The sequence below is a fragment of the Lissotriton vulgaris genome, chromosome 12 (assembly GCF_964263255.1).
Source record: "Lissotriton vulgaris chromosome 12, aLisVul1.2, whole genome shotgun sequence".
Lineage (NCBI taxonomy): Eukaryota > Metazoa > Chordata > Amphibia > Caudata > Salamandridae > Lissotriton > Lissotriton vulgaris.
In genome coordinates, this window is record NC_141700.1 from 156,663,710 (window position 1) to 156,683,027 (window position 19,318).

Below are 19,318 nucleotides of genomic sequence, written 5' to 3' on the forward strand. Positions count from 1 at the left end.
ACCATTGGTTGTAATTCACATCTCCATAAAAAAATAACTTGGGAAGTTATTGTTTACTTTTTTTTCAGAATTATATTCCGGAAACTTTGCAGATTGTAAAGTTCTTGGATAATTGAAGATTTATTGTTTGCCGAATATAAATACACATAATCACATAGTAACTTGAATTGTAGATCCATCTTGCTATTTCTTGATGGGTTGTATGAAATAAATGTTAGGCTAATTTGTATGTGGAATTTAATACTAAGTGTTAATCTGTTTAAAAGAGCTTTCCAGCTTTGAAGCTGAGAGAACAAAGACTCCGAAAAATAAGATGATCTGACGGGCCCGTGAGAAAGGAGTGCTGTAACTCCGAAACGCGTCGGGATTGATGTTGCAAATTGTGAATAAACACAATTGTTTATAGCGGCCATGGCACCGGTGTTTTCTTGTTAGCTCAGAACAACTGACGAAGTTACTGGATGAGTTTGGATATTGAGGGTTTGCTACCCTGCCATGTTGCCCACTGTAGCAAGTGGCTTGCGCTTGAGCAAAACTGTGTGGTGGATATATTATATTGAGGACTTACCAGCTTGCGCACTAAATTGAACAACTGTAAACCATGTTTGAGAGTCACGAAACATGCATCTAAGCACCTTAAATATTCACTCCCACTCACAAGTATGTATGATCCAAGGATATGGAGTGTGCATTTCAGTGCTGGAATGCCCTGGAATATGCGTGAGCCTCCACAAATGTGTGTGGTTCTGGACATTACAATTATTCCCAGCTCCTACCACCTGTGGCAGTGGTGTGGGGCAAGGTATTACTTTGGTGGGACTTAGGGGAAGAATGTCCAGTTGGGGAAATATTAAAACAACTTTCCAGTCCCATTGGTGTACTGTGAGGTATGTATACACAATTAAATTCCTTTTATTTGCACCTACTTTTTATTTAGCATGCAGCCATGTTGTCCTTTGTTTACAAATATACAAACCTGAAAACAACTAATAAACAAAGCATGCTAACATACTGAGCAAAGCATGCTGATGGTATGGGGCGAGAATGTGGGTAGAATTGGGAAATGCACTTACAATGTACTCCACTTATAATTATGCATGAAAGAATGCCTTTGCATGTGAGCAACTTGGAATTCACCCAGGACTTTCAGGCAACACCTTAGCAACAAAGTTTTTATGGAAACCTTTCTGAATTCCAAAGAAGTCAGGATGTTCTTTTGCATCTAAATTAGTCAAAGGAGCTAGATCTCTCTCTTGATATCAATCAGCCTCTTATTAGTTCACGCCCAGTCAGAATTTAATTTGTAAAAGAATAAGTGATGGTGCCCAAAGCTCTAGTTTGACACTATTAAATGCCAGCGTGCCGAATACCCAGACTGCTAGTGCTGAATCCACCTCATGCCTCTTTAATTCACTACCAGAGACTTCCTGCCCCAGTATCTCAGTGGAGAAGTGTGGCTCACTGGTTAGAGGAGGCAGACCTGGGGGCAGAGGTCTGCCCGGGACCAGGGTTCAATTCCTGGTTCGGTGGGGTCTTGAGTCCTAAAATGTCCATGGACTTGACAATTCTCGCTCCGGTGCCTACTTGATTCACGGGTTCATACTCTGCGACTCTGGGCAATAGCTTGCTTAATCTCCACAACGGCCCCTCGCGGCGGGATGCCTAGCTTTCACCTTGCGGATACCCTGCCGGGGTTATCTCACAGGGGAATACCAGGATGGGTTCCCTAAGCAAGCGCTTAGAAACCGGTTTGTGATTTGCGCTATATAAATTCCTGTACATTTACATTTACATCTCACTCATCTTTCCCTAAGTGTGTTTCCCTCTCTTGCTCTCGGTAAATGTCTGATGAGGAAAAATAAGCACCAGTCCCCAAAAATGAGAGCCATAGGGCCTACCTGCTTTCTTCTTCATTTCTCCTGTTTCAGTCCTGTTCCCTTCCTGCTCAGATATTCCTTACCTTGCTTGTGTTCGGTGGATGTAGGTGGTTGGCACCAACACTCGTTTTTGAAACCCAGGACTAACTTTTCATCACACTTTAACCCAGAGTACAAGAGAGAAAGGAAGAAAGGAGGAAAAAAAGAAGAAAAACTGATAAATGTACAAAACGGGGATGAAAAGGAAACTGAAAGAGTGACTTAAAGAGGCAAAATGTGTCGGGTGGTGGAAGAAAGAGGCATGAAGGGGAATCAAGACTAGGCAGTCTTAGAATGTGGCAACCTTGGCTACCTGCAGGCAGGCTTCTAAGAAATGTGTGACATTTCACTTATGTGTTGTTTTTGTTTAATTTATTTTTTACAACTTAATCACGGGTTCCTTTGTTTACATTATTTCTGATTTGTATATGTTTCGTTCACTCTATCTCTCTTAACGTGTCTCTACTTTTCCCTGCCCTCGTCTCCCTCTTCTCAGTTGGGAAAGATTCAAAAGCACGTGCCATGTGCTCAAAAACAAGTTTTTCAGATTCCTTTCTTATCAGGACCAGAACATGCTCACTAGTGTGTCGTTGTCAGCGTGGTTCCCAGGATCCTCAGTGTGTTAGGATGGTTTGTTGTGTCCTGATTTCTTGCAGCTGCATTTTTTATTGTATTGTTTTTATCAGGGTGGGATGCAGCAGACAGGGTCTGACCCTTAGAAGGCATTCCTGAAATGTTAATAAATTCCTTTCCCTCGAACGCCGCGCCTACTGCCACTCTCTTGCTAGAGAACTTCTGACTTTGTGTTTTTTCGAATGTATTTATGTTTATAATTGCGTTTTACACAGCGGTGGTTTCCATATGGTGATTGCTTCCTGTATTGCATTGTGCTGGATCTTTTCCCAGCCCAGATTCCCACGTGCGGATTCTTTCCTGGCTTCCACGCTTCCTGGCTTCTCCAGCTTTCATTGTAATGTGTCAATTTCTTCTCCATTCCAGCTGTCTCCAACTCTATTGTCCATTTCTTTTCATTGTCGTATTGTGAGGGTGCCACTAGGGCCTTGCAACATGGATTCCTCCCAGGTCCACAGCTGGAATAGTGGACACCACTTACTGCCCCGCAAACTGGACAAGAAGCAATGCCTTCCTGTTTCCACTGCGCGTGTCTTCAACTTCTGTGTTTAATGTGTTAGTCCCTTAGCATCTGTAGTTGTCATTTCGTCTGCTGATTTGCATCTACTAATTATTTCTTGTCCACCACTGGATATTGTTGTGATTTGCTGCAGTACGTGTTTTCCTATTGGTCCTGGGCTTTCTCTCAGATGAAGACTGGTGTGTTGGTAGTGTTTGAGCATTTTTGCGCGTGCTAGGTGTCATCAATGTGGTTGGGTCATGCATGGACCCACTGGTTTGATGGGAGGTCAAAATGGCATTCTCTGCTTTGACTAGTTTGGAAGGTCTCTTTTTCTTCCAAGCTTGTGTCTGAGTGAGTGAGACACCAGAATATTCATTTGGGTCTCCCAGTCCCACAATCACCATTGACACTGGGGAGGAGGGGCAGAGGCGGTAGGCCCCCAGCTATCCTGTGCTATGAAGTGCTGGTGCCTGCCCTGCTGCACGAACAACAGAATCTTTGTTTGAGACTCCCAGTCCCACAATCACTCTTGAGCCTTTGGAGGAGCTGGGCCACCAGCGATCCAGTGCTATAAAGAGCTGCTGCCTCCCCCGTTGCTTGAGATGCGCCCAGGCAAAGCTTGGACCAAGGGCGGGTCAGTCTGCACCCATCCATGGCCGAAAGAGGCAGGGCCTGAAACGGCACCCCTCTTTTATCTGGCCAGAGAAGGTTTGGGCAAACGTAAAGCTGCAGGTATGTCGACTGGTTATAATATCATCAATCAGCAAACCTCTACTATTGATTGTTTTCTTGAGACGCTGGCGGTGTTATAAGGAGGGAGACAGGGCTCTCCTTAGAGGATGATGCAACTGTTAATATGATGCTTCCCAACTCTACATGCTCTGTAGCCCTGGTCTCGGAAGGAAACTTTCATTCTGGTGGATTGGAGGTTGCTGGGTATGCAATCAGTGGTGGGAAAAGCTGTCAAGCGTTAAAAAAGAGGAGCAAAAACCTCAAGACATTGCATAAAGCTGTTTACCCAGTGTTGTCATCTGTGGGATCTGCATCATTGGACCTTTGGTTTTCGAAGCACGACTCCCTAATTAGGCCTCATCTCAAGCCTATTTATGAGAAGCGGGGGGAACTCTGGGTTTGTTGACTGCCAAGTCCCTTAACCCCTTCCCTGCAGTGATAATTCCGCAGCAGAGATATAATTAGGGGGCGTAACCCCTTGCATGCTCAGGACGACCCCCGGCCATCCTACGTCACCCTGGGCGTGTGCTCAGGACGGCCGAGGGCCATCCGAACTCCGCCCACTAATTAATTCTTCCGCACAGGTGGGGAATTTGCGCCGCGCTCGGGAATCGGCGGCGTTCGGACGGCCCCCGGCCATCCTGAACACACACCCAGCGTGACGTAGGACGGCCGGGGGGCGTCCTTAGCACACAAGGGGTTAAGATTGCTGACATTTTATATGCCGCAGTCTAGGGCTGGAATAATGGATAGCCATACTGCTCCAATCTCACCAATTCTGTTGTTCCGCCTTCTTCAGACCTTCATCTCATTTTAGGTTATGATGGATGACGATTCATCACCCTATTCTTGGAGAGCCCACTCCGAAGGCAGTGACAGGCCCCTCAGGGTAAAAAAAATTGGACACTATGATTTGAGACAGTATCGTGCACTCCTGTGCTGATCCTCAGCCATCCTCTTTACAGCACCATCCCTTGAATCTTTTCCTCCAAAGCCTGATCTTACGTTGTAATAATTGCCATTGTTCCAACCCTTAGCCCCCGGCCCAAGAGGATGAATCCCAACTTCGGCTTACAGTTCTTCACTGGCTATCCAACAATTGGCATTTCAACACATATAACTCTGACTGTATTCTCTCAGTGAGACGTGTCCCTTGGATTGGACCTTCCAAAATAGTTTTCAACGGTGATTGTGTTGTAGTAAATTTTAGTAGACCTACTTTTGTCAGCACCTTGCTTGTTAGCCAGCTCAAACATGATGACAAACGTAGTTGCATTCAAGTTTTGACATTAGGTTTCTTTTATAGGCTTCATCCAATAGACACCAAACTTTTTTTGAGATACTCTGAACTCCAAAAGAAATAACAACAGTCCTTTTATGGACTAGCCCATACTCATACTGCTACCTAGAACAGCACTTGGAAATCCGGAGAAAGGGAGATTTGGAGAGATAAACAGGGAGGCGGCATCCGCTCCCACCGCAGCCCGGCCACATTCGGGGGAAGGAAGCTGACAGCGGTTGTAATTTCTTCCCGAATCCTGAAAACCGTAGACAGAATCTCTTCCACAAAAACAAGAAGAGAGCAGAACTCTTAACATGACACAGCACCGTTGGTCTGCTGCGACACAAATGAATACGGTAAACACCGACATTCCCACAAAGTCACTGAATTCAAAGCACCAACCATGACGTTACCACACAAAAGGCTGCTTGCAGGAACATTGCAGCAGAAAAGAGAAGGAAATACACAGCACAAAATACCAGGGAATTTCTTTTTTTGTGCCTACACTTTCAGTTCATATAAAATGCAGAAAAAGTCTTACAGACTTAACGAAAAGGGGATATGGATCAGAAAAGAATGTGCTACATGTTACTATTATCTGCATTATTTCCAACCAGCAGGATGTCTCTGTGAGCGAATGCTCGCCACTGTCATCTGCGGTTATTGAAAGTGCCCAAGTTAGAAATACAGGGAGACTGACTCCACCTTCCATGCTGCAGAGGTTGGTAAACAGAGTTTAATTAAACCGGGCAATAACATATTTTATTTAGAACGCGTGCATATGGTGGAAATATGGTATGTAGCAGGAGATGCGAGCAGAGCATCAAAGTGCTGGGCGAGAAGGGAGGGGGAAATGCGAGAAGCAGAGGAGCCAGAATGAAAGCAACGAAAGTGAAAGTGATTGCACGCGGCGAGCGATGCGCTTAATGAGCATGAGGAATGCCATATGGCGCCTCTGCTCACACGCGTGTCAACGCATTTGCACTGCACGTTGTAGACGGCTGTAGCATTTTTTCAAGCCCTCTTTACTTAATGTCTCGCAAAGATCAGCGCGCAAGCGCTGGGTCAGGCGAGACCTAAAAAGCCTGATGTAGTGAAAAAAGAAACGAAGATTGCTCTCGGAGTACAATGCTTCGATGAGATAAAGCATTTAGGGACACATGCATCAAACATTTTTACTCTCTCAAACGGGCCAATTCACATAATCGGCTCATTTGCAAACCCAAAAAGGTTTTTTTCTAATGCATTAAAGGCTTTGCATTAGGAAACTAGGGGATCATAATGTTCTGTGATTACCTAAATTGGAATGCATTTAGGGAATCGCAATTTGCAATTCTTTAATGGCGATGCATGTAGCCTTTCCTAAATGCAAACTGTGCATTTAGGAAACCCTAATTACCATCAACTTCAAATTAATGGTGATTTGTGCATGCTTTAAAAAATGCACAAAAGTGCATTTTTCAAAATGGCATGCAGCACATGCACACACGTACCTTTTTGGTGTGTGCATCAGGGGGACCTTAGGCCCCCAGGCATCCTTGCTTTTGCATTTGCAATTTGCGATTTGCAATTTGCGATTACCAGTTTGGTAATCGCAATTTGCGAATGCATTCCCATGGGCCCGTAGGCCCATAGGAATGAATGGAGTTGTATTAGCTAATAGCGATTCACAATTACTGAATCACTATTAGCTAATATTTAGGAACTCTGCGATTCCTACATGCAAAGGCATTTGCAATTACCAAATAGCGATTCCTTAAAAATCGCTATTTGCAAATCCTAATATTGATGCATGTGCCAGTTAATGCTTCATCATTCAGAGAACTTTTGATATTCAACAAGTCCATCCTGCATTGCAAAGATAGCACTCTAAACAGCTGATAGCATGAGACGAGAAAGAAATACCTCTCTGGGAGGAGCTAACACACACTCTATATATATATATATATTAAAGATTTGGTAACAAAAGGTCCTGCAGAGAGCTTTGCTGTCAAGAGAGAGATTTCAAAATTCTTTCTGCTATTACACTAACAATGGCATAAGAAACAACAAAACTCAGACAAAAAACACATCATTAGGCATGTACATACATTGTTAGCTTTTTAATTATTCCTCAGGTTTCACAATGATGCAAGAAAACCACATAGTCCTGGAAGTATGATTTGATATTTGATGATATAAATCTCATTCTAATAGGTGATATATTGCCCTATGTAATGGTTCCAATTTCATCAACCTGGTATCAATGAAACACAGAGTGATTCCTTCTAAATCTGTGCATTTTGCCTGCTGGTTAAACACAAAGATCTCTAAAGTGGGCGCATAACACACTGGGCTATCTGCTTGACTAATACATGTCTATATGGGTTAGCCATGAGTGGTCGTTTGGAGAGCAAAGTGCTAAAGTTCTCGAAAAGCTTCGCTAATGCAAATTTAATTGTCAAAAGTCAATCTCCAAGGGGCTTCTAGAGTGGCGGAAGTACATCTGTGCAAGGACTTAATGGACCATTTCTCTCCACGGAAACTCCTATTACAATAAACCTTCTTGACCTCCTGTTTATGGAGGGGTTCACCTCAGACGCCAGGCAAGAGCAGAGTTGTGCTGTTCAGTCCATTTTCAAACGTTATTTTGAGTGCTTGAGTGTTGAGAATGTATATAATGCATACCACAAATTGTCTTTGGCGTAGACGCTCAAGGGGAAGGAGGTGAGTCAGTGGTACTAAATGAATCAACCTTAGAAGGATAAGATGCTGAGTAAGCCCTTTTGTGATTCAAACCTGTGACCTGCCATTCTGATGTAGATATCATGACATGCTTCAGAAGACAGTTTCCAAATCACTATTCCTAACCGAGGGAGGCGGTCTTACAGATGGGTATCTTGCAAGTATCTGTGAGGCAAGTGCAATTGAAAGGCTTGAAGTGCTGGGGCCAAATCAGTCAAATAGCCGATCATGTCAAATTTTGCTGACTCTGCTACAGCCCTCTCAGTCATCTTGGAGGGTTGACATAAAATAATAAATGTTAAATCCAACTTTAAGAGTGCCAATTGTCCTTGACTCTGGCCCAAACCCTGAGGCTCCTTACTGGTGGGACTCAGTGTCTGGTAGCAGCAAGAATGAAGGTCAATCAATTAATTATATGACGTGTAAAGTGCAACTATTCACCCATAGGAGTCTCAAGGGGCTTGGGGGGTGGAGTGAGTGGGGCTTGCTGATCCGCCGTTGGCACTGTGGTTCAGTCGAACAGCCCGGTCTTGAGGTCCTTCCTGAATTAAGGCAGTGATGGCGATTGCCTGAGATGGAGAGGCAGGGTGTTCTAGGTCTTTGCCGTGACCTTCCACCAGCCGTGGTCTTGCGGATACGTGGGACGGTGGCCAAGGCCTTATTGGCAGAGTGGGGTCTCTAGTGGGTGCGTGGAATGAGAGCCAGTGGTTAAGGTATGCAGGTACCGCGTTGTGTAGGGATTTGTAGGCATGTGTGAGGAGCTTGAAGGTGATTCTTTTGTTGACTGGGAGCCGGTGAAGGTCTCTCAGGTGGCTGGTGGTGTAGCTGTGGTGGAGGATATTGAAGGTGAGTCTGGCAGAGGCATACGCAATGTTCTGCAGTTTCTTAATGAGTTTCTGGGTTAAGCCTGCGTAGAGTGGGTTGCCATAGTCTAGTCTGCTGCTGATGAGTGCGTGGGTGACTGGCTTTCTGGACTTGGTGGGGATCCACTTGAAGATCTTTCGGAGCAGGCATAGCATGGGGAAGCAAGATGATGTGACGGCGTTGATCGGGCAGTTCAAGGTGAGCGCTGAGTCCAGGATGATTCCAAGGGTTTGTGCTTGGTCTGTGGGTGTGGGGGGATCCAATCTCTGCAGGCTACCAGTAGTTGTTCCAGGCGAAGGGGGGGATCCCAGGATGAGGACTTTGGGCTTCTTGGAGTTGAGCTTGAGGCAGCTGTCCTTCATCCAAGTAGCAACAGCCTTCATCCTGTTGTCGAAGTGGTTCTTGGCAACAATGGGTTCATTGGTGAGGGAGAGGATAGGCTGGGCATCGTCAGCGAAGGGACGATGTTGAGGCCGTGGTTCCTGACGATGGCTGTGAGCGGGACCATGTAGATGTTGACGAGAGTGGGGCTCTGGAAGGAGCCCTGAGGCACTCTGCAGCTGATCTCTGTGGGTTCAGAGTGGAACAGAGGTAGTCTGACTCTCTATGTTCTGCCATTAAGGAAGAGGTTGAGTCATTCTAGGGCTTTGTTGCGGATGCCGGCATTGTGGAGTCTTGTGCATAGGGTGCGATGAGAGACTATATCAAAGGAGGCCGAGAGGTCTAGGACGATGAGGGCTGCAGCTTTGCTGCGGTCGAGGAAGGTGTGGACGTTATCTGTGGCGGTGAGGAGGGCTGTCTTGGTGCTGTTGTTGCTTCGGAAGCCCAATTGGGAGCGGTCCGGGATGTGGTTCGCTACAACTAACCTCGAAAGTAGCGCATTGATGGCCTTCTCGATGACCTTGGCTGGGAAGGGGAGCAGGGAGATGGGTCTGAAGTTCTTCAGGTCCATTGTGTCAGCAGAGGGTTTCTTCAGCAAGGAGTTGCGTGGTTCCAGTCTTCCGGGAAGGTGGCGGAGTTGATGGAGCAGTTGATCGTATGGCAGAGTATGGGGCGACAGAGGTGCTAACTCTGTTGAAGATGTGAGGGCAGGGGTCCGAGGGTGCTTCAGGGTGGATGCTCTTCATGATCTTGAAGGTTTTGTTAGTAGTGAGGGGAGTCCAGCTGACCTGGGTCTGCTGGGGTCCATGTTGTTGGGTGCGGTGGTTGCGAGTGGGGAGTGAGGGTCTTGGTTATCGAGGCTGTTGAATCTGTCGTAGATCTCTTTAATCTTGCGGTGAAGAAGGTGCCAAGGCTGTTGCAGAGGTCTTAGGAGGGTGGGATGTCTGCTGTCTCTGTCCTGGTTTTGGCAAATTCTGTCACCAGGGCAAAAAGCTCTTTGCTATTGAGTGTGTTGGCGTTGATTCTTTCTCGTAGGGACGCTTTCTTTGTTGTTCTGAGGAGGTGGTGGTGTGCGGTGGCACTGGTTTTGAAGGCTGATTTGTCTTCCTGGGTCTTGCAGCTCCTTCATCTCTTCTCGATCTGTCGACAGGTGCGCATGAACTAATGAAGGGTGGAAGAGAACCAGCTGTTTTTTTTTGGAGTGTCTCTTGCCTGGGACTTTCTTGAGGGAAGCCAGTGTGTCGGCGCAGTTTGAGATCCATCGATGGAGGTTGTGTGCTGAGCTATTAGTGTCAGCGGATGTCAGTCTTGGGGTTTTGCTGAGGACGGTGGGGAGCTGTTTTTCTGTTACCTTGTTCCAACTTCTGTGACCTGTTTCAACTTCTGTGAGGGTAGCGGTGGGTGTGGTAGTGTACGGGTTTGGTGAAGGAGAAGTGAACGCAGCGGTGGTCGGTCCACAGAAACTCGGAGGTGTGGCTGATGATGATATTTTTGCTGGCAAAAAAGATGGGGTTGAGTGTGTGTCTGGCAGAGTGGGTTTAAGAGTAAGCCGCTGTTTGAGTCCGACGGTGGCGAGGTTCTCCAGCAGGGACGCAATAATCTTATCGTTGAGGAGGCAGTAGCGACAAAAACCCAAAGAGGACCCTTATTATGCTGTACCAATGAAGGGATGAGAGAATGAGTCTGTGAACCTGGCGCCATTTTGTGTGCACAACTTAGAAGAAGTGGACTTCAGCAATTTACTTTCATTTTTTGGGTCACAGGTACAAAATTGGACAAGGCTGACTAATCCTTCATACATCCAGAAAATGGCAGCTATCCAGTTGGGCTTTAAATAACAACTAATATTTAATTGCCAAAAATAATCTGACCTAAATTGCGTGGTATAAATATCATACATCGTTTTGTCATCTTCGCTGATTTGGTTTGGTCTTTTTATGACAGAAATATTGTTTAATTGCATGCTTTATCCAACAGTCGCTTGCTCCAAAAGTTTACCAGTACTCTGGATGTAACCCAGAAAAAACTGCAGTAGGGAAATTTAATTATTCCGGTTTTTTGTCTGATTCATAGCTTGAGAGATTACTTCAAAATTTGCAAACATTCGTGACAAGAATTTTCAATTCTATTAAGGACAAGGAGGCGAGGATTATGCTTTCTCATTTCTTTAATGAAATGCTCAGCAGCCAATCAAAAAACAGAACTACAAATCCCATGAACACTTGGGAATGACCTCAGGAAACACTATAAAAGGTCCATAAATCAGTCTTTCTTCCTCTTTCTTTCTGTAACAAGTTCGATATCAAACAATAATCCCAAATAAAGTAACAGAATCAGCTCCAGGCAGGCCGCCGAAATCCACAAGATCTTCAACGCAAAGGAGGAAACATCCGGGGTCCGTGCACAAGGAGACAGGTGAGGCTCATGATGTAAAACCAAATCACTTCTGGTCGGAACCTGAAACAGAGACAGAGCCGTAATATCCCAACATCAAGGGAGTAAGAAAATACAGGGGAGGGAAAACAATATAGAATTCTTCACAACTGTAGTAATACAAATTCGATACACAGTACATGCTAATAGCAATTAAGCATAGTCCGGGTGGGATAATCCTCGCCTCCTTGTCCTTAATAGAATTGAAAATTCTTGTCACGAATGTTTGCAAATTTTGAATTCTATGTCAGGACAGGAGGCTCCGATTATGCTTGTTCAAAGCTCATCAATTACAACAGAGGCAACACTAACAATAGGTTTATAATATAATTGCTTAAAAACAGAATCCGAAGACCAGTCTGCAGCCTTCATGATATCAAACAGTGTGACACCCATAGAAAAAGCTTTGGAGGCCATTGCTCCTCTAGCAGAATGCGCCCCAAACACAGAGACATCAATGCCTGCCTCGGACATAAGCCAGCGCACCCAGCGAGCCAATGTAGCTGGGGCTACGGGGCGAAAAGGCTTCTGTAACGCTATCAATAGCTGACCTTGCAAATCTGCGCGCAAAGAAACGGTACTCACCTCGTAATCCTTTAAACATTGCACAACACACAGGTTGGGATGATCCGGGAATGCAGGATAGGAAATGGATGAGGTGTTGGTTTTAGTCCTTCGAGAAAGAGTAAAAGTAACACCCTCAGGTGTGAAGGAACGGCCCGCTAGGTCCAAAGCCCGAATATCCGAAACACGTTTGCAAGAAACTAGGCATAATAACATTGTCAGTTTAGCAGACAACTGTTTCCGGGACAATAGAAGATTAGAAGGCCAGGCCTCCAAGAATCTCAGGACAATCGAAACATCCCACAGAGACACATACTTCGGTGTGGGAGGTTTTGCGAGGCGGATGCCTTTCAAAAGTTTGGACAGCAAGTGATGTTCCCCAACAGGTTTACCATCAACATGGATGTGACCTGCCGAAATCGCCGACCTAAAACTACTAACAGTCCGGTAGGCAAGGCCCGACGTGGCCAAAGAAGTCAAGAAATTAATAACTAGACCGACATCTGCCGAAACGGGATCAGCCTCCCGTTGAGCACACCAATCACTCCATCGTTTCCAAGCTCCCCGATACCGCTTGTGGGTATTGGGAGACCAGGCGTTACTGATAAAGGTGGCAGCGTCGCTAGAAATGCCTGGGATCGACCAGCGATCCCCGAAATTCGCCATGCCAGTAATTGGAGAGTGCCGGCGAGAATGAGGGGATGCGGAGACCCGAGAGGATCCTGCAATAGAGTCCGCTTCTGGGGAAGAAGGAGAGGAGGGGCGCAGCACATCTCCAGGAGAACCGGGAACCCTGCCTGAGCTCTCCACAAGGGAGCAATCAGAATCAGCTCCGCTCGAAAGCGTTTGGCGTAAGCCAGGACTCTGGGAAGCATCATGAACGGGGGAAATGCATAGCAAAGAGTCGAGGGCCACTGTTGGAGAAAAGCATCCGTGGCCAGAGCTGAGGGGTCCGGTCTCCAGCTGTAAAACTGGGGAAGCTGCGTATTGAGGCGAGATGCAAAAAGATCCAGGTGACACTGGCCCCAAAGATGAACAAGGGCACGGAAGACTCGAGGGTGAAGTCTCCAGTCGCTGTAGTCCCGAAGATGACGGGAGTGCCAGTCCGCCACAAGATTGTTGCGGCCCGGAAGATACTCGGCAATAACTGTGATCTTCCGGCGGAGGCAAAAATGCCAAAAATCTTTGGCAATCTCCGCTAAAATCTTGGACCGTGTCCCGCCCAGTTTGTTCACATAACGGACTGCCGACACGTTGTCCATCCGGAGCAAGATGCAACAATTCGCTTGCATGGGGGAAAAACACCGGATCGCAAAGGACCCTGCCAGGAGTTCCAGGCAATTGATGTGAAGGGACAATTCTTGGGGAGACCAACGACCCCCCGTCGAGATGGACCCGCAACGGGCTCCCCAGCCCCATTGGCTGGCATCCGATTCTACCACCAGCTCCGGAGAAGACCCGAACAGGGCTCGACCGTTCCATGTCTCCATGTGGTCTAGCCACCATTGCATCTCCATCCGCACTTCCTCCGAAAGAGGAATTTGATCTGAATAGCGGAGACCTTTCCGAAGATGCTGAATCTTCAAGCGTTGCATCGCCCGGTAATGTAAGGGACCCGGGAAGATCGCTTGAATGGAGGACGCCAGAAGGCCCACTACACGCGCCAACGACCTCAACGACACAGTCTGTCTGGAAATAACAGACGTCAACTCTCTCCTGATGTAACGGAGTTTCTGGTTGGGTAAGAGAAGTTGACAAGTCAAGGAATCGATCCGAAAACCCAGAAAATCGATAGATTGAGCGGGAACCAAAACCGATTTGGGTACATTGACTAGAAAACCCAGAGATTGCAAAAGGGTGATGGACCACTCCAGATGCTGTAGGAGCTTGAGGGGACAATCCGCCATAAAGAGGATGTCGTCCAGGTAAATAATCAGTCTGACCCCCCTGGAACGAAGATGTTCCACCACAGGCCTCAGCAATTTCGTGAAGCACCACGGGGCTGACGAGAGACCGAACGGGAGAACCTGATACTCGTACCACTGACCCAGCCATTGAAATTGAAGGAATCTGCGATGGGGACCGAATATCGGGATGGATAAATAAGCATCTTTCAGGTCCAATCGGACCATCCAATCCCCTTCCCGAAGGAGATCCCTCAGAAGATGGATGCCCTCCATCTTGAAATGCCTGTATACAACCCCGCTGTTGAAGTCTTTCAGGTTGAGAACAAGGCGGGAGCCGCCTCCCTTTTTCTCCACCAGAAAGACTGAGCTGACAAAGCCCTGAGGATGGCGCACTGTTGGAACAATCGCCCCCTTGCTGAGGAGTTCCTGAATCTCCTTTGACATACTGTCTCGAGAGTGACATGAAAAAAGCATAGGGGTCGGCAGCCGGGTCTGATGAATTGGGTGATAGAATTCGATTCTGAACCCTTGAACGGTTTCCAGCACCCAAGCATCGCTGGAGATCAAGCGCCAATTGTTTAGAAAAAACTGTATCCTGCCCCCCAGCATCACATCGCATGCTTGAATTAAGCTCACCTGTAGCTCCGGAATCCTGGTACTGTCCCTGGTGACCACCAGATCGTCCCTTGCCGTACTGGCCTTTTCCTTTCCGGGAAGGATAGAAATTTGCGCGGGTGGAATAACCGGCGTCATACTGACCGCCGCGCTGTTGAGGAACTCCCCTGTGGGACTGTTGCTGTGACCCGCGGCCGAACGACCGTCCCCGTCGTCCGGCCTTGTTGAAAACCGGACGCATGGCCCGGCGCAAAGACGCCTGCGCCTTGTCAATGCCGCTAAAGGCGGACACGAATTTGGTCAACTCTTTGAGGAAAGGCTGACCAAAAAGAAGGCCTTGCGCCTCCGGTCCGGCTTCAGACGTGGCCAATTCCGCCAATTTCGGGTCAAGCTTGAGGAGAATGGACCTGCGTCTCTCCGCGGAAATGGCGCAATTAACGTTGCCAAACATACAGACAGCTCGCTGAGCCCATTCAATAAGTTCGTCAGGGTTGACGGTCGCGGAAGCCTCCTTGGCCTTGAAGCCCAAATCCAAGATCTTAGAGAGAGGACCCAGCATATCCATCAACTTGTCCTGACAGGACCTCCACGAGCGGTCAAGACCCTTCTTGGGGTCCTTGGCGTACTTCTTGAGGTACGTTACCATCATTGGATCCACCTCCGGTGTCTCCGCCATGTTGTCCGCAAGATCCGGCCTCGGACACTCCGAGCGTAGACGAGCCCTGACAGGAGCCTCGAAGGGGTGGCGAACGTGCGCCTCAAGATAGGCGGCCACAGCCGGAGCCGGCAACCAAGACGTTGAGTTGGGGTGAATGATATCCTCCGGCTCAAAGTTCAAGAGAAGGGGACGTTCAGGTGCGTCCACAAAACGTTCCTTACGGAGACGCTTCTTTGGGGGTGAAGAGTCGTGCTCCGAAGAAGCTTGAGCCTAGTCCGACTCGTCGACAGGATGAGACACAGAAGCTTTGGTTTTGTCCGAAGACAAGGCCCGTGCCAGCCTTTGAAAGTCCGACTTGTGCGGATTGTGAGGGGACTTCGCAGCCTTTTGAGAAGACGGCAACCACCCCTGCTGCACAGCATAGTCACTGAGGTGGCGTTTTAGAGGTGTAATGGCTCGAACCAAGGCCTTGTTGACTGAAAATTGGACACCCTTGTCCAACTCCTCGACCAGGTTGTACTCCATGGAGTCATCCTCTTCCTCATCATAATAACAGTCATCGTCTGCGTCGTAGTATTCAGACATTGTATCGAAGTACAAAAGTAAATGCCCACTAGATGACTGTCTGAATATGGGGTATCGAGATACCAGTAAGGGGGAGTGAGAACCCCAAAGCAGGCCCAAGAGATGGTCGAAAGAACCAAACTCCGAAGTCAATAGAACGTGGAGGGAAAGAGCCTGCCAATAAACCACTCTAGGCAGAGCCTATGCACAATTATCAGCCAAAACACCTCAGCGTGCTCCGGCGTAGACGGGGTCGAAAGTTCAGGGCTGTGGGCGTGAGCGCTGGAGAGAAGCGTTCCTTCACTCGACCGGCGTGAGGCAAACAGCCAGAAACCGGAAACAAGCAACGCGCATGCGCGACGTTGCTGCCACTGAAACACCGGCTCGAGAGCGCTCGCGCTCCCCCAAGAAGCCGACGACCCCTGCTCCCACTCCACTAAGGCAACCGGGCACAAGGACGCGGCCAGGCGCAGGGAGGTGAACACACGCTCCCAGGAAGACACGCCGCTAACGGACGCAGGAAAGAAATATCGGTAATGAAAACCGAACAAGAGTACACAAGCAACTCGCAATAAAGCACAAACAGCGCAATACAAGGCAAGTGCACACACCAAAGCAGAGCAATTACAAGAAAAGCAATGCAAGTAAGGCAAAATAGACTTAACTGGCTGCGGAGCAGCAAAGAAAGAGGAAGAAAGACTGATTTATGGACCTTTTATAGTGTTTCCTGAGGTCATTCCCAAGTGTTCATGGGATTTGTAGTTCTGTTTTTTGATTGGCTGCTGAGCATTTCATTAAAGAAATGAGAAAGCATAATCGGAGCCTCCTGTCCTGACATAGAATTCCAGTGGAGCCGCACAAAAGGATGGCCCTTCCTCCACAATGTGGAGTCTCTCAGATACCCGCAGGCCTTGGCTAGCTGGCCCCCTCCTGAAAAGTAAGGGCCCCCTACTCTACGCCGCAGGAACCGCAGGGGCCTGCCTTGCACCCCGAGGCAGGTCACGTGGGGCCGGATTCTGTTTGTGCGCTCTGTACAGTTTGCAGACAGGATGCAGCCGCTAAGCACGCGCTGGTGGGGGTGATATAAATGATGGAGCGGAAGTGCTGTTGGACGTATGATTGGCAGGTCGCGCGCGGACCTGTGGTTGGATCCCTGTGCCATCTGCACGCCTGCGGTCTGCTCTCGGGCGGTTTACTAACCATGTTTTTGCTTCCTCTCTTTTCTCTCTGCACTTCGCAGCTCCAGTGACTAGTTGAGCCCTCCAGACACCACGCCATGCCTGCTCCTGTCCAGTGCCTCCTGTGGTGCGTGCTACCCGTCGTCCTCTGCGCTGACCTCATCCCTCGAATCACCTTCCCCTGGGGTGAGTGACAAGGATTACTCTTAATGGAATTTCTGCACTGTGGTTATATACGGATCAAGCCTGCTTCTGAGGGCTCCGGATGTCTGGCGATAAGAGAGCTAATGAGATATAGTGGTTTGACGAGGATCACACTGTTTTGATCGAGTAGGCATAGGCGCTGGAAGAATGGGTGCAGGGGGCGTTGTGCCGCCGCCAGAATAACCATGCTCAAATTCAGGAGAGGAATAAGCAAGAAAGACGCCTTTACATTTTTTTTTCTATCTTGTCACAGTTGCTGTGCATTTAGAGATAGAGGTCAAATGTCAGGCTGTGTCTGACAAATTGCAGTTCATTCTTTTAACATGGAGACTGGTGTGTTTACTTCCTCCCTATGACTTCATATTGGATTTTGTAAAGACAACTATGATCCAATCTTAGTGGAGTACAGAGAGTGGGAAATAAAACTCTGCAAGAAATCGTTTTTATAACACTTGAAAATTTGAAGTACATGAAATTAGGCTCTGTGCAAATATTTAAAAAATATTAGCAGAAAAGCACAAATGAAGTACATTTTGTGTTATACTGAAGTGTGATAAAAAAAAACAAAGATAATAATAGGATCAAAACAAATCAAGGCACTTTGCTTGGTGATGTGTAAATGTTAACTATTCTCTGTAACGAAATCTCCACACATCGTTTGTGCTCTATATAGTTTTTATCAGTAAACCTGTGTGACTGTGCGGACTAAGTGCCAATTTAAATGGAAAATGTGCCCTTTGTTAATGACAGTGTGCTACCACGCCATGATGTAGTAAACGTTTTGCAACAGTGAGCTCCAAAACACACCATTGGCCACATACCACACCCACAGCATTCTGCAACTGAATGGGTGGGGTTCATTTGCTACACTTTCTTTATGAGACGCTTGGGTTTTTCACAATCACTATGACTTCAGGGAGGTGACATTGGCGGCAGCACCTCCAGTCTGAACATTGTCCCAGTAGAGAAGGCAGGAATAGAGCTCAGGTCTGTCAAACCATCCACTGTAGATTCCATGATAGACAGTTAATGTGCAAATGTGTTCCATTTAGATCCATTTTAATCTTAACTTCCGCGAACACCCTGAAAATTTGGCTTGGATCAATGGTGTAATGCAAAATGATGCCCCACCGCTTCCTGGAGGATAGGGCGATGAGGCTTGCACGTTTATCAGGGCTTGGGCTGAACAGGGACCCTCTGAAGGGTGGGAGACACCACTGAATCCCAGGGGCTTGCTTACACCCCTGTCTTGGATCCGGCTGCTCTGCGATGGAAACTGTTTTGTGCCCAGTTTTAACATTTGCATCACATAGCGCTGAATGGGCAATTTCCTCCAAGTCCTAACTAGTGTAAATTGGGGTGATATTGCATGCAAGCAGTCACAAAGACCTATATTCCCAGTTTAAAAATGGAAAAGTAGTAGTCGAGGGCAAAAAATGTCCCGATATCACGCAGGCGTTTTTTGGACCCTTCGCTACCCCAATATTAACAAGCTGCAATCAGTTTTTTAACTTCCATATGTTTAGTGCACAACCCGTGCACCCCAAAGACCAGTTTTTGATGTGTAAATGTGTTGTCTGGTACGTGGCAGACTCTGTCCCAAGAAAGCTGGCATTCACTTTCATGGCAACCCCAACTTCAATGTAGGTGAATTCAATATCCTACAGCCCACTCCCCCCAGATCTCACAGATGTTTACAGTTAGAAACGATGTCAATAAAAATACATGTATGCGAATACAATCACAATTACTAAATTTACAATAAGTAAATGGAAAAACCTCTGCCCTGCTAGAATTCTACTCTCTCAACAGTGCCCACACCTCTGCATGCTTTATTTTCTGCACACTTTATATATGTTATGGAAACTAGAGTGAATTTCTGTCCGAAACTCAACTTATTTATTTCCAAAAAATGTGTAAAATACAATGCAAATACAATGCTTGCTAGGAAAAAAGCTGAGGACCCTTATTATGAATTGTGTGACATATTGTATCACCTTTCACTGGGTTCTTGAAAAAAGTTTGCCTTTGAAATCATTCATAAATTAGCTGCAAAAGCTGGCTTGTGCTGCATTGCTGCATGTAATATATTTTTGTGAAGTTGCATGCGCTCTCTGGACACTATTAGATATAATGTGTTACTTTTCTTTCGGTCCTTTTA

The 19,318-nt window shown here is 47.0% G+C and overlaps 1 protein-coding gene across 3 annotated transcripts in view; it reads left to right on the plus strand.

Moving 5' to 3' along the window:
• Window positions 1–19,318, plus strand: part of SEMA4A (semaphorin 4A) — a 257,107-nt gene that overhangs the window by 180,535 nt on the left and 57,254 nt on the right. For all 3 annotated transcript variants that reach the window (XM_086947658.1, XM_086947657.1, XM_086947656.1), the window contains exon 2: window positions 17,016–17,139. In XM_086947658.1, the coding sequence (XP_086803784.1) occupies window positions 17,052–17,139 (88 nt within the window). In that variant the 5' untranslated portion in view covers window positions 17,016–17,051. The remainder of the gene's footprint in view (window positions 1–17,015; window positions 17,140–19,318) is intronic.